Here is a 16,315-nt window from a genome sequence, read left to right as displayed (position 1 = left end):
CTTTTACTGCATGTAACTGTGCAGAATTATGACAGTAATCCCCTTGGAGGCATAATAAAAGGTTAATGTGTACCATTGGCCTGTGGCACACCCTTGGCTACAAAAACACCAAAAGTGCGCTCGCACTCCCTCAACACACTGGACAAGGCGCGCTTGGCTGCGCGTCGTGCCCTGTGCCTTCATTAACAAAAACAGAGCCCCTTTTCTTCACTTCAAAGATTGTGTGTTTTAGGGTTGGGTACCGAACTCTGTACTTTTAAGGGTACCGACTGAATTACATTGGTACTACGGAGTACCGATTCACATTAAATCAGTGCCAAATTTCGGTACCTGTGAGCGCATCTGGTCGAGCGAGTAAAGTATAGAGAGCAAGAGAGAGAGCAAGACTACGTCAGCCCTGCTGCTTGTTCAAGTCACAGGGACACGTGTGTGTAGTGAGTGTGTGGTTGAATAGCAGCGAGCGAGCAGAGAGTGACGGTGAGTGCAGCGGTGCAGAGGAAAAGGTGAGCAGTGAAGCTGGCAGTCTGGCAGGAAATGAACAGTTTGTCAGTGAATAAAGGCTGCAGCTTCTCAAGACCAAAGTGAACCTCCCGTGTGTTGTTTCCTAACTGCTGGAATAGCATCGCTATGATGATCAGCTCCGCCTAACTTTCCATTATCTAAATCACACACTGTGGCAGCATTATGCCGCCGTTGTTTGGTTCAGTGTAAAAAAGCAAAGCTGGCAGAATGACGGCTCTTCACGGCAGTATTGCGGGGCCTCTGTGTAAGAAGAGCTGCTGAGTAAGGGCAATGGTGAGCCAAAAGCACAAGTCACAAGTGCAATATTTGTAATGTGAACTGCAAAGCTGGCCAGGGCAACACGTCTAACCTGAGGAAACACCTGGTCAAACACAAAATACATCTAAAAGCTTGATAGCCTGAAAGCCAAGTCTGCCGCAGCTAATGTTAGCACGCCTGCAACTAGCACCGAAGAAGTTAACTTAGCATCCAAAAGACCCAAGTGAGGCAGTGAGATAAAATGTTCTAAATAAATAATGTTGAAATTGAGAAGTTTGGACTTACTTTTTACAACTGAAATTACATTTTGTTAATACAGAGAGAGTAAAGAACCGAAAAAGGTACCCAATTCCAGTATCGGTTCAAATATGAACGGTACCCAACCCTAATGTGTTTGTTTCTTCGTGTTCTCAGTCATCCAGGTGAAGGAGTGATTCAGCTCATTTCAGTGGCGCGGTCCAGCAGTTTGGGCATCACCATGGGAGGAGGCTCCAACAGGCCTGACGGCCCCGCGGTCTTCATCCAGGAGGTGCTGTCTGGAGGAGACTGTCACCGGGTAAGAAATGAGGCAGCGTAAAGTTAAACCCCAAAACTACAGATATTGAAGGAGAGGATAAGATGAAGGAATGGAGGAATGTTCATCCAAATAATTTGAAGGACACACAACCACTGGTGACTTACATTATACACATTAACATGTCTGCCTACTTACACAACCAGCAGACACGTGGACTATGGTTGATGGGGGCTCTGACTTTTATCTCCCTTTGTTTTGGTAATGTTTCCATGGTAGCAGCCACATTTTTGATTGGATGAATTGCATGAGGATTGTAGGTTTTTAGCAGTAATTCAGGAATAAAGCATGGTAATTTTAAATCAGATTGATGTCTATAGCCTACAATCAATTACAGCTAACAAATTCCCTACAGTATGGGAGCAACAGTATGAATTGTATTGTTGCTTGAGGAACATGACACATTCAGTTCAGTATGCTCACTAATATTATAAAGAGTACGGTCTGGACCTGCTCTGTAGGAAAAGTGCAATGAGATAACTTCTGTTATTATTTGGTGCTGTATAAATAAAACTGAACTGAACTGTATGCCCTGAGCACTGACTGCAGAACCATGAGGATACCTGGATAAAACATGACTGAGATGGATGCAGTGCAGCGGTGAGGGACTACTTGTAGGGAAATTAAGTGAACACAATGGAGGAAGGTAGAGGAGAGACAGAGGGATGAAGAAGGGAGGTAAAGAGTGCATGTGCAGATCTCTGCATCCTTGGCCTCAGATTAGTGTAAAATACTGCTGAGCCATGCTCAGGTCACAGCCTGCTGGTCCTGTTTCTGTGACTAGCTGTCTAAACAGACATACAGTAACAGCCTGTCACCTCCACCCACATAGTGGTCACAAATATGTACAACCATCCAGACACGCACAGACCTTTACATGTACAGTGGCATGATTAGAGCACCCCCCGAGCAAGACATAAAACATGTATCCCAAACTGGCAGTGTTTATTTTGGCAACTGATTTGATTAAGTAACGTCAACTGAAAGGAACGGTAATGCTAACATTTAGTAGTAGTACACAAAACATGCAAGTAATGCAAAGTGAGGTGGATACTTCAACTAATCTTGCTGTTAGTCTCAGCATCACAGGGATCTGTTGCTACTCCTACATTGGTGTTAATGGGGAATTAAGTTGGGTGAGTGCTGTAGGTTGCCAACTCTCCTTATTAGGTTAATACTATTAGGTTAAGAAGCACAGATGTAGTAGTTAGTAGTGTAGAGCTACAGTATTTGAGCTTCTCTCTACTAGACACTACTAAAGACACGTTTAGTGATCTGAATCGAACTTTATTGGCTGTTACTACAGCAACACAGCCATAGATTGATAGTTCATTCTTCAGCTTGGAAACAGCAGTTGACAAAACAATCTCAACTCAAGGTCCACTAACTCGCTTGTTCTGGAGCTTTTGACCATATCATATGGTCTTCATCAGCAGATTGAGTTTGCTTAGTTGTCATGGAACTGTAGATTTTCAAACTGTCCATGATTCTGAGCTGACTTCTCATCCATGTGAACCTAAAAGTTGAACTTGGTGAAGACCATGTGATACAGTTAAAAGCTCCAGAACAAGGGAATAAGTGGACCTTAAGTTGAGATTGTGTTGTCAACACAGCTCGAACTTCCTATGGGACAGGATAAGTGCAAACAGGCAACTGATGTAATAATAATGATAAACTTAATTTATGCAGCACCTTTCAAAACAAAGTTTTTTAAAGAGTGCTCTACATGGTTAAATCAGGATTTAAACATTACAAATTACAATTACAATTACAAATGTAACAGTTCTGAGAAGTCATTTAAAAGATGTTAGTGATTTCTGCAAGGCTCAGGTCCTCAGGCCGGAAGCTCCAGAGCCGAGAGCCCCAGCCGCAAAATCCTAGTAAAGTTTCAGTCCAACACACTGGGCGCATCACGTACTGTAGCTTCACATCAACTGATGCCAGTAGCACACACGCGTCAAGGTACAGTATCCGAGATCTGAGGAGCACATTCTCTGCAACACTTCCACACGAGGAAATAGGATGGTGGCATGTCCTAACACGTCCATGAAGTTCTTTAAAAGGTGCTATACACGACATTCACTGCCACTAGATCTTGCAGTAACATGGTTCAAAGGCTGGTCTGCATTCATCTTACACAACACAAGGCACACACACTACCCAGTTATGCCTACCGCTGGTGGAGTAAAACTGCACAATCATCTAAAACGGTCTGCATTTATAATGATACCCTCCACAATAACCAGCCAATTAATGCAGAGAGCCTACAAATATGTATACATAGACATGTTACGCTAATACTGGAGTTCTGTAGTGATTACAGTAGCCCACAATTACTGAACATGGACAGCGGCTTCTCTGAAATTGTAATGCAGTTTGCAATCTTTGTTGTGTCATTTTGCAATGAATTGTGGTAATGTATGAAAATTGCAAGTTAGAAGGAAAAATGAATGTCATAATGTGTAATTATTCCAAGTAAAAATGTAAAAGATTAGGTGAAGAAAGTTGGATTTTTATAAACACAGTAGGTGTTATTTGGGAAAAGTGGAGCAGTGCGTTTTCCTTCCTAAGACAAAGAACATACAGTATTTCTGTTATCTGTAGTGTCACCTTGACTCCCTGAAGGAAATTACCATAAGGTGACAAATACAGTCCTGTCTGCTCATTAAATCCTGTTGAATATTTAGGAATTCATGCTGGATTAAAGAATGTTAAACACTGCTTGAATATTTCTTGGCATTTGTGTTGTTTTGGTGTCAGTGCTGTTCTGTTAGAGGAGCCCCAGAGTCCCAGAACAGACACACTACACCAAGTGTGAAGGTCAGCCATCACGCTAGGACTCTGCTTAGGGCATCACCCTGCTGCTGCTCCCCCATCACACACACACACACACACACACACACACACACACTTACACACTGGTAGATACACATGCTGCAGGAGCAGCAGCACCTGCAGTCCCGATCTTGTGTGTGGCACTTAGCCCCACTGAAGACATACATCTTTAAAAAGCACTCACAAATATATAGTTTCTTTTTTTTTAAAGGTTCGGTAATTTCCTGAAATAGCTGGTCACTGTAGTTTTAACAAACGTTACACAAACAGGAGGAAATAGTACATTTGTTGGGGACTATTTCCAGCGGCGGATTACTCCGCATTTGGTGCTCAAGTGAGTGTCTCCATTGACGGAACACAAAGTTCAGAACAAGTTAAGTTAAAATAAACTACAGTGCATGTTCGGTTCATGGTAATGAAGGAACATGTCACCCAGTGCAACAGTGCAGCTCACTGATGTGTTGACAACAGTTGAGCTCTGTGGCACAGAGCAATAAGATACAGTACATGAGACTTTGGATACACACACACACTTTGTGGATCATTACACATCCAGTGTTTGTATCCTGAAAGCAGCTGATTATTTGTTTTTGTCCTAAGACTGGCTACTAGCCTGGGCGGAAGGGCCTTGCACAGGAGTGCACTGGTGGAAGCAAGTAAGGGTTGAGGTGAGAGAATAAAAGTAAATGTTCCATTAATCGTGACTGGGAGTTGCTGTTTAACATGATGGATGAGCTCTGCACCCTGGCCACAGTGTCTCAGGGAATACTGGGAACACAGTCATTTGTGCTTGACAGACAAGTGCTGGATACTGCAAAAATGAATATCAACATTCTTGTCGAGGGTTGACTTTTGAAGTTAATCACTGAAATCTTGGAATTAGTTGGCAGGAAACACAAGCAGTCATACGATCAGACGGTCAGGTTAGCCAAACTTATTTGGAAGAGAAAACAAAGGCAAATGATAAAATTATTATCCAAACTGTCTTCACAATTTACAGACCCACTTCCTGCTTCAACTTTGACCTACTGCACTTACTATAGTTGTGCGTGCACAGTTTTTCTGTGCAATGAAGGATTATTTGCGACATTTCAGGTGTGCTCACTTTCAGTTTGTGGTGATGTTGAATTAAGATACAGTGATCCTGTAGACAGGCGCACTGAAACAATGCTGCACACCCCTCCTGTCTGCACATATTCCTCCAGCTCGCTCTGCTTCTCTCTCCCCAATCCCATCCTCCTCGCCTCTCTGTCCGCCCACTGGCAATATGACACCGAAGGAAAGGAGAAGAATGAAGGGGAGAGACAGAGAATGCAGGAATCTGCACTTGTTTGTATGCTTGAAGAAAGCTGTTTCTAAGCAGATGTTTCTTGTTGCATATGTCCTGCAAGGTTTTACATCATTTGGATTCAAGATGCCAGTGAGTGCCAGCGAATCACAGAGAGGGCCTCAGGGCTAAGAATATATCCCATGAAAGTTGTTTGAGCACTGGTTTGTACCTTTTGGTAGATGTACAGAAGGGATTTGTATGAGTATTGTGACTTTTTGCTGCAAAAGTTGGATTTTGGTTGGCTATGACTGTGATACATGTTTAGATTTCCTCTCTGTCTTGCTATAAGTCAGATAGAAAATTGATCAGTCACATGATGAACACCTATCTCTTCAACAGTTATACAGTCTTATCTCTAAAAAGACAGCTTTTTATATATTCATATTCCTTTTTGTGACCATTCTCAGTGTTTGTTGCCCTGCACTGAGATTCCCTACATGGCTGAGATGAAAGCTTTGCTTGGACTGAGAACCTCCACACCGAAAGTCACCTGTTTATTACACAGGCTAGACACCTGTGCTGATGATACTCAGTTGTACATTTCAGTTTTGTTAAGACCCTCAGGCTATGACCTCACTTACAACCTGCTTATCTGCCATCAATATTTGGATGAACAATCATATTGTTAAAGCTAAATGAAGGCAAGATGGAAATTCTTTTACTTGGACTTAGCTTGGTTGTTTAAAAAGTCTTTAAAAACATATTTATTTAATCTTGTATTACAAGAGTCCCTCTGTTGTTATTCTCATTTCTCTTTTCATCAATCCCAATGTCACAATATTAAATTCTAATTCATTTGCTTTGTTTTTATCCTGTGTTGCACTTGTTTATTTATTTCTCACTCATTGTTATTATTATCATTATTTCCCATTCAAATTCTTTTATTGCCTTTAGTCCTCTGTCTTATTTGTATGTCACTGTTATGTTTCTCACGTAAAGCACTTGAGCTGCATTCATAGCACAAACTGTGCTATATTGATCGAATTATTATTATTATTACTATTATTACTATTATTATTATTATATATTATTATTACTACTACTACTACTACTACTACTACTACTACTACTACAGATTCATTTCGTGAACTTGCACTTGGTTCAAGTGATGGAGGTGACAGATTACATCCCTGTTTAAAAAGGTGCAAGCAAAGGAACAAGGCAAATTCAAGACATATTGTAAGATAAACCCTGAAGTAACCCGACTGCGTGACAATTGTTCATTATATTCCATGTAGTATGTGATAGTGGATGACACCCGACACAACCTCACAACGTCCTGACAAAAAGTCTGGCTTGTGTTATATTTTTGCTTTCTCTTATCTAGTTTGAGAAACTTTTACAGCAGGTTCTGCATTTGATCATTAAAGTTATTTTAGCATTTTGTATTGTTATATTTAAAGCTGCAGTAATCAACAGTTGTAGGGGTTCATAGTGATGAGCCCACAGAGAATAATCACCAACTCTGCAGTTCCCCCTTAGCTCTAGAGCTTTTCCAGCAGCCACAGGCAGCTGTTTTCAGTTCTGCTCTGACAAAACCCACTGTACACAACCTGCTGAGCAGCAAACAGCAGACAGCCACAGAGACCAGCTGGTGAACATAGCGGAGCATTTAGCAGCTAAAGAGCCAGATATTTTTCTCAGGAGTTGGAGACCAAAACTACTAGCATAAAATGTACACAGACAGACATGACATGCATTGCATTTATAAGGTTCTGAATAAAACAACAAATCATTTTAAATCTCTCCACACACACTGCATTAATCCAGCATCATTACTGAAAGAGTTTCTCGGGGATGAGGCTGCAGTGCAGCAGGCATGTATGCATGAGATTTCCTTTGGCCCATTTGTTTTTCACTGACCTACGGACTCAAAATCCCCAATAACAGATGGTGAATGGTACAGGGTAGTAAGACCACAACTGTGTTAGAAACAGGGCACAGTAAAGCAAAGCAGTATGTCCACCCTCTGTCATTAACTCACTCGACACTGTACATTAATGCCTGGCTCTATTACAACAGCTACTGACACTGACTTTCTCAGCTTCTCAGTCTTCTGCTTATGGAAGCAGGTTGTCCATTTCCTCCAAATCCCAACTCTTAATCCCCTGTGTCATATAGGAAGCAAGCTAGCATTTCATGCACTGTGATTTGCTGTATGGGATGAGTCAGATGGGGAATTATGCAGCCATGAATTTATCAGAACTGTAGTAGCTATAAGGTGGCAAAACTCCATGTTACATTTACCATCAATGGACTACAGTCTAGGTCACCACATGATCCTTTCTCACCTTTTGGTGAAGAGTAATGAGCATCAGCATGTTCTTAACTTCACAAATCCTGCCCTCAGTTTGAGCTCTGCTTGTTGTGGGCTGGCAAGGTTCATTAAGCATTTGCTTGAGACTAATGGCATTTGAATCACTATAAGCTGTACAGTAAATGGTTGACAGTTCTCTCCTTCACTTAAACATAATCTTTTCTACATTGGCCTATGCTTCTAAATGTTTATCAGTGCTAGCATCGTGGCTCTAGGGATGGCAATGTAGGTGGTCAGTCCACCACTTTGGTCCGGACTAAAATATCTACTATTAGATAGATTGCCATAAAATATGGTATGGATATTCATGATGACTCCTAATGACTATGGTGATTGACCTGCTGGTGGCGCTAGAGGAAAGGTCAGGAAAAGTTTTCACTTTTTCTGTGGAATCTCTCAACATCTCCTTGATGGAATAGCACAAATTTCATAGCATGCTAATGTTAGCATTTAGCTCAAACTACCGCTCTGCCTAACTACAGTCTCACAGAGCTGCTATCATGACTGTAGACTCTGCGTCTTATTCAGGCGTATAGGCCTCTGGTACCAACTCATAACAGTAGAATATTTCTGGCTGTCAACTGCATTAAGTGCAGAATACGCTTCTTGGGCCTTCATGTCAATACCGCTTGCAACATAACCACACGGTCAGCCTCAGGCCAAGCTCTCCCATTGGCGACACGTTCAAAAAGGGAGAAAAAAAGTGTCCAGATCTCTCTCCTTTTCTATGCTCATGGGGTGATGGTGCCTGACCATTAAGAGCTTTGTAGGTGAGAAGGATTTTAAATTCTATTCTGGATTTTACAAGGAGCCAGTGCAGAGAAGCTAATATTGGAGAAATGTGAAAAAATGTGCTTTTCCTAGTTCTTGTCAGTACACATGCCACAGCATTCTGGGTCAACTGGAGAGTCTTAAGGGACTTATTCGGGCAGCCTGATAATAAGGAATTGCAATAGTCCAACCTAGAAGTAACAAATGCATGGACTAGTTTTTTGGCATCATTTTGAGACAGGAGGTGCCTGATTTTTGCAATGTTACGTAGGTGAAAAAAGGCAGTCCTTGAAGTTTGTTTCATGTGGGAGTTAAAGGATAAATCCTGATCAAAGATAACTGAGGTTCCTTATGGTGGTGCTGGAGGCCAAGGCAATGCCACCTAGAGCAACTCTTTAGATAATGTGTCTCGGAGGTGTTTGTTACAATAACTTGAGTTTAACATCAGAAAATTGCAGGTCAACCAGGTTTTTAATGTCTTTAAGGCATGCTTGAAGTTGGAAGATAGATATAATTGGTATCTTCCGCATAACAATGAAGTTTATGGAGTGTTTCCTAATATTGCCTAAAGGAAGCATGTATAAAAAGGTGAATAGAATCGGTCCAAGCACAGAACCTTGTGGAACTCCGTGACTCACTGTTAACATGTACAAATTGAGAAAAATCTGATCAATAGGATTTAATCCAGTTTAGTGCGGTTCCTTTATGCCAATTGAATGTTCCAGTCTCTAATAGGATGTGATGATCAATGGTGTCAAATGCAGCACTAAGATATAACAAGACAAGTACAAAATCTAGCCTATTGTCTGATTCAATTAAAAGGTCATTTGTAATTTTCACCAGTGTTGTCCCTGTGCTGCAGATCCACTTATCAAAAAGCAGTAAAAGAATCCAGGAGTCAATTGGGTGCACGGGGCAACCAGGAACATGGGGAAATAGGACCGAAACGCAGACCGAGGCGCAGACCGAGGCAGAGCTAGATGCAGTTCAATGATTTAATTAACAAAACCAAGGGTACAAAGACTTATGGGAAGATGAGGCAGGGAAGGGTCAAACCAGAGAGCATTCCAACACAAGAAAATAAATCCAATAAGTCAAAAAAAAAGTCCAAACACAGGTAATGTATACATCAGCACAGAACCAAGACATGAGCACACAGCAACATAACATAACAAACTGACCAAAAACAAAGGAAGTGGTATATATGCTGAGTGACTGATGAGGGGATGAGATGCAGGTGGGGAGATGGATGGTGAAGCTCAGGTGATTGCAGGGCTGACAAGAAGTGAGAACAGTTGTGTGAATAGGTTTGGCAGTCAGGTGATGAGGAAAGGAGGGAAAGTCCGGGGGCATCTGGTGTTGTTTTCAAAACTGTGTCAGAAATAAAGTGCTGGATGTCCCAAAACGTTCTCCAGCTAAATTTAAACAAAGCAGAAATAATTATCTTTAGTCCCTAAAAGTCCATCCCTATTTTACAAAAACATCTCGGCTAGATCTTGTCTACAAACGTCACCTGCAGCCAGAAACCTGGGTGTAATATTTGTCAGTGACCTTTCATTTGAAAAACAAGTTACAAAAGTCATTCCGTTCATGTTTTTATCAATTGATAAAGAGTACAGTCTAGACCTGCTCTACAGGAAAAGTGCAATGAGATAACTTCTGTTATGAATTGGCGCTATATAAATAATATTGAATTGAATTGAGGAGCATCTCAAAAATCAGGTCTTTTCTCTCCCGGCCTGTTCTTGAGAAGGTCATACATGCTTTTATATCATCTTGGTTAGATTATCGGAACTCATTGCATTCAGGGTTAAGCCAAAAACATCTCACGCCTTCAGCTGGTACAAAACGCAGCTTCTCGGCTTTTACCAGAAGACAAGATCATAGCAGATCTGTTTTAGCCTCTCTTCACTGGTTACCAGTCAATTTTAGAATCAATTTTAAGATTTTACTGATCACCTTGAAGCACTTCATGGTTTAGCTCCCAGTTATATTGTTGACTTGCTGCTCCCCTATTCCATTTTCATTTTAATATGGTCATAGAACACCCATATGAGTGGAAGGTGGAAATGAAAATTGAAATTGGATTATTAGATTTTCATTTTAATTTTTACTCAACTAACACATACAAATGTGGAAAATTATAATGCTATTGTGGAATTACATTTTAATTTCCAAGTTTACATTATCATTTTAATATAGTCCCTTATAAGCTTCCATACAGCCCAGTGGACATAAATCAAGAAGATTTAAAAAATCGTTTTTTAACAGAATGAGCCATCAAAGGAAATAGGGCTCCTCTGTGGTTCTATAGATCAGCATGACAAAAGACTCTGTCTCCTTGTTTGCAGGATGGACGGCTGAGGCCTGGAGATCAGCTCATTGCCATTAACAAGGAGTCCTTGATAGGTGTAACCCACGAGGAGGCCAAAAGCATGCTGAACAAAGTCAAATTCAGGTAGGTGGTGCCCGCACTGCCATGGTCGTCCCTCTTTCTTCTGCATATATGCACGTCACTCTGTACATGCTTGTGTCTTTGTATTTTTATGTATTGTGTCTCCAGCCAAGACAGTGTGGTGGAGATTGCCTTCATCCCAGGGAAAGGACTTTTTCCAAGCAGCACATCTCTCCACAATGGGGTCCAGCGAGCTGCGGGCAACAACAACAACTGTGGACGCTTAAAAGTCCACATCAGATCACCTGAGGTCAGCTATGCTTTGTGTCAGAGATCAAAAACATACCACACTATGTCAAGGTTTTGGACATTCTGTCAGTGGATTCATAACATTTTATTACTATAGCAACAGAAACAGATATTATGAAACAGCAAGAGCAGTATTTTGCAGTGAACCAAAAATAATTAGGCTTGGGTTTGTAAAACACATCTTAGGCTCCCATACTGACAGTCGGATCGAAGATAAATGTTGATGAAAGGGTTTTGGGAGTTTAGAGGTCTTTCTCAGCTAGTACACTGTAGGTTGGACTTGATTTTAATGTGCTGCGTTCTTGTTATTTGTGGAACCGGGAGTGTGCCATCGAAATACTTTAACAGAGTTTAAGTTTATAATGATCAATTAATAAATTGATCAACTTAAAAATGTAAAATAAAGTGATTAATGCATTTTGCATTTAAATGCATTAAGAAACGTTCTGTTCATTTACTGTGTTTAAATAATGAATTGATCATTGAAATTTAAAATGTAATTGCAAAACTAATTTTTAAATGTCTTTTGAGCTTACAATTCCTTATCAAATTTAAGTAATAAGTCACAATTTGAAGGAAAAATAATTAATAATTTGTGTATATTACACCTTTATTTTACTTGTTAGTTTATTTATCATTTAAATGCAAATGTAATTAATCTATTCATAACAGGTTTGTTAAATTGACCAATTTATGAATTGATTCTGATTTTACAATGTAAAGTCAGAATTATTCTGGTGGCACACTCCAGCCTCCACAGTAAACTCCATGCTGTAATGTGCAATGTAGTTGATGAATGACTTAGGTTTTCCAAAGTTAAGGTCTGAAGGATGTCACAGAGTGACACAAACTTTGAAGTGATAGTGACTTGCTATTCTACTGGAAATTACTAACGACTGGGCAGTGTTAATATAATCATCTTTATTGTGTCATCAATTTTACATCCAGTTTCTATTTGTGTTTTGTTTCTTTGCAGATCTGTACAGAGGAGCCAGCCCCAGTGTCCTCACCTTCTCCTGACATCTGCCCACCAGATATTCATATTTCAGGTAGAACACGTCACTATACTCTCATTTTATTTCTCTTGCATTTTTTTCTCCTATAATCAAAATTGTTCCTCGCCTCTGCTACTGAGACCTGTGTAGGGGTGCAGAGTCGGGTGTTGATTCACAGTGGGGTTGGTAGTACTAAAAACCATTTCATATTAAAGGGACCCATTTGATTCATATCAGACAATATAGCTTTACTTTAAAGGATAAGTCTGGCTATATACTATGTTTTTCTTACTGTCAGTGAATCCCAGTAGAAGACCCAAACCAACATCCTACCAACAAAAATACTGTGTTTGTATCCAACGCCTGATATAGCTTCTTCCTCTGTGCCATAGAGCTCCATTGTTGTCCAGAAACTATTAAAAACACATCAATGAGCCACACTGTTGCACTGGGTGAAATGTTCCTTCATTACCATGAAAACACACACTGTAGTTTATTTTGACTCATTCCCACATACACCGTCCTGCTGCCCCAAATACTTACTACAGCACCAAATGTGGATTAATCTGCAGCTTAAATAGTCCCCAACAAATGCGCTATTTCCTCCTGTTTGAATAAAGTTTCATAAATACCACAGTGGCCAGCTGTTTTAGGAAAGTACTGAGCATTTTTTTTTAATTGAAACGATATATTTGTGAGGTGTTTTTAAAGATTTATGTCGTCAGTAGGAACCAATGGGCTTGAGACGCACACACAGGGTAGGTAAAATAGAAAGTATTAAGAGACAAGCTAACGCATTGTTGGTTTTGATCTTTTCATGGGATTTGATGACAGTAAGAGAAATATAGAAATGTGCTCTTAGAAAATACACAACAATGCACATTTCTATAATTACTTTATATATGGATCAGTGGTTTTTGTCCTGTGATTAACAGTGCTCTTGGTTATGACCCTAACCCTAACACCCATCTCATTCCCTTCACCATCATTGTCCACCCTTCTCTCTCTCTCATCCTGTTTATTTGTATAACATAGTTTAAGAAAGCAGCTATGCCAATGTTACAGGTCGCCCGTGGGTCCCAGCTCAAAGCCACCCGACTGCCTGTTCCAATCAAGGTTATTTCCTAGGTGCTGTAACCACTTAGCTCCCATCCAGGCTCTTATTGGTTAAGCCAGTTGCTAGCCATGACAGATGTCAGCAGTTTGTGGTGAGGTGAGCAGATACAAAAACTGACTGGATATAATCTTTTACAGAGACGTGACATTGATTCATGACTGTCAATAATTTCTGTATGGTTTCAGAATTATTGGAAGCAAGGGTGAAGCCTTGTTAATTGAATGTTAATTTAAGTAAAGTTGCAGTGTTTGACCTGTCCTAAAGCACAGCAGGGGAGATAAACATGTTGAAATGTGTAAAACCCTATTACTATTATCATCTGGGGTCCTACTATATTTTGTAATAATTGCAGAGGTCATCTGTGTGAATCTGACATGTCTGCAATTTGTAAAAAGAAAACTTCTGTCACAAATAATCTACCATATTTCAGTAAACAGTGGTTTTCACAAGATTGTCTTGTTTTATCTGTGGTTGTTGTTTCTTTGTGGGTTAATAATAATGGTAGGCAGGGAGACCCATGCAGAGAAGCAGCTCCAGTCAGATATTACAAGATGGTATATTTGAGTCAACATAAAGTTATTTAAGTCACTGCAGGAAACTCAACTAAGTAATTTGGGGTAATTCTAGTCCAGTGTGAATGGGGCATGACAGAGAGGACGAGAGAGAGAGAGAGTGTGTATTAGCACTTATGTATATGGGCTCAAATAAGGGTCAGTAATTGACTAAATAATCTCACTTCAGTGGAGTTTCAAAGTTCATTCTTGACCTTGAAAACAGCAGTTGTCAAAACAATCTCACTATAAGGTCCATTTAGTAGCTGTTCTGGAGTTTTCAAGCGTATCATACCATGTCATCTGTGTTTCGTCTATGTTTAAGCCAACCTTGATGAGAGTCCTTCAAGTGATCAGAAAAATCTGGAAATTTTAATATCTTCAATTCCAAAAAAACCTGGCCAAGTCCATAATAATAATAATAATAATAATAATAATAAACTTTATTTATATAGTTTTATGATAGTTATTTATTTATATAGTTCATTATTATTATTATTATTATTATTATTATTTGCTGATGAAGATCATGTGGTATGATTGAAAGCTCCAGAACAGCTACTAAATAGACCTTTAGGTGATGTTTACCAACTGCTGTTTTCAAGGTCAAGAATTAATACTGTGAAGCCGGGATAAATCACACACAGAGCTTCAAATGCTATTTTGTGGGGGGTTTACTGTCTTTTCAGTTATTTTTCTTTTGCGAAATAAAAAAATTAAATAAAAGTGTGTTTCCACTGAAGACAATGGTTTTCACGTTACAAAAAGAAACATGTATGAATCAAAGCAAATAAAAAGAAATCCATCACTATTCCTACCAAAACAGCTATACAGCACAAAGACGGCAGTGGCCCCTCTGTGGGCAACACTGCCCTGTACAATCACTACACAGTACTTGTGCTAACCTATCAACTTAGAAGCTCCTTCCTTTTACAGAGGCTTTACAAAATGTGTCCAAACTGCAAAATACATTAGACAAATAAAAATACAGAACAGCAAATCATCACACTGTTTCCTACCTAACGAGCTCCAGTGGCCCACATGTAATGTTTCATTCCACAAGCATCAGCAATTCTAAAACCAAAAATTTCACAAAATGTGGATTTCGATACGTACATCAGACACCATTCAACCAACATATTGCTGTATTGCGCTGAATAATTCTTAAACAAGTATTCATAAATGTTCTCACCACTCTGCAACAGCAGCCATTCTGTTGAACTTCCTATATTTTCCCTCTCAGCAATCACACTGCTGCAGAGATAGTGAAACTCCACCCCCTGCTGTCCAAAACCAACACCAACAGCAGCACTGCTGCAGCGGAGAATTTTATTTACAAGGGTTGTATTTCCTGCATATATTAATTTATATTTGTGATTTTTACCACCTGGTTACAACTGTTTATCTAACTAAAATGTGTGCACAAAATAAATAGTATCAACAATCAGGTTACATGAAGACTGAAAAAGAACATATTGTGTTTTGTACTGGAATGACAACACATGGTATGATGTGGAGTGGTATCTGGGTGTAGCCAGGGTTTAAAGCACGGCTGTTGTCAATCATCACCACAAGTCGGGGGTGGGGGTGCAAATCCTTTGGGTGGGACAAGGAGGAGGTGGAGCGTAGTCACTGAAATCGGCTCATACCCCTAGCAACAGGGGGTGTGCACACACGAACACTCAGAGGAAAGGTTCCCATTGCCACAGCAAGCAGACACACAAATCCGGGACAGACAAACTCATCAAATTAATATTAGGCATTGGCTGTCTGCCCTCCCCTCTCTCACTGTTTTCCCTCACTCTCATTTATATAATCATCCACCTTTCCTCCACTCCTCTCTTTTTAATCATCTGCTTTTCATCCTCCCACCCAAACACACTCACACACACACACCTCCCCTATCACCACAATCACCCACTTCCACCAAATCCACAGAGAATATCTGTCCATCCACTCTGATATTACAGATTATCCAATGATATTTCTCCTCCTGTTGTTTACTATGTGTGCTGTGGCCTCACATACTCTCTCCTCATTCTGTTTAAAGACCAATAGCCCCTGGTTCGATTCGTATTTTCTCCATATAGCTTTTCTGCATGGGAATGTTTTTCACCATCGGTGCTTTTCCCTTTTGTCTTTGACAAAAAATCAACTACATTGTTTAATTTTTCTTTATCTTCCTCCTCTTTTCTCCACCTTCCTTTTCTCTTCTCCTGTCTCTAGGTTCAACCAGCCAGAGGTTACCAACAGGGGCCAAACCTAAGATAACACTGGACCCCTACATACGCCTCAAATCAGACAAGTTAGACTTGGTGAGTCCAGTCCTCTGGTCAGGGAA

General features: G+C 40.2%; 1 protein-coding gene across 6 annotated transcripts in view; it reads left to right on the top strand.

Moving 5' to 3' along the window:
- Positions 1 to 16,315, top strand: part of si:dkeyp-72e1.9 (syntaxin-binding protein 4) — a 138,138-nt gene that overhangs the window by 92,469 nt on the left and 29,354 nt on the right. For all 6 annotated transcript variants that reach the window (XM_044182695.1, XM_044182697.1, XM_044182693.1 and 3 more), the window contains 5 exons: positions 1,195 to 1,336; positions 10,959 to 11,065; positions 11,171 to 11,312; positions 12,288 to 12,360; positions 16,201 to 16,289. In XM_044182695.1, the coding sequence (XP_044038630.1) occupies positions 1,195 to 1,336; positions 10,959 to 11,065; positions 11,171 to 11,312; positions 12,288 to 12,360; positions 16,201 to 16,289 (553 nt within the window). The remainder of the gene's footprint in view (positions 1 to 1,194; positions 1,337 to 10,958; positions 11,066 to 11,170; positions 11,313 to 12,287; positions 12,361 to 16,200; positions 16,290 to 16,315) is intronic.

Source organism: Siniperca chuatsi, linkage group LG21 (genome assembly GCF_020085105.1).
Source record: "Siniperca chuatsi isolate FFG_IHB_CAS linkage group LG21, ASM2008510v1, whole genome shotgun sequence".
Taxonomy (NCBI): domain Eukaryota; kingdom Metazoa; phylum Chordata; class Actinopteri; order Centrarchiformes; family Sinipercidae; genus Siniperca; species Siniperca chuatsi.
This window is presented reverse-complemented; position numbering and strand designations above follow the sequence as displayed.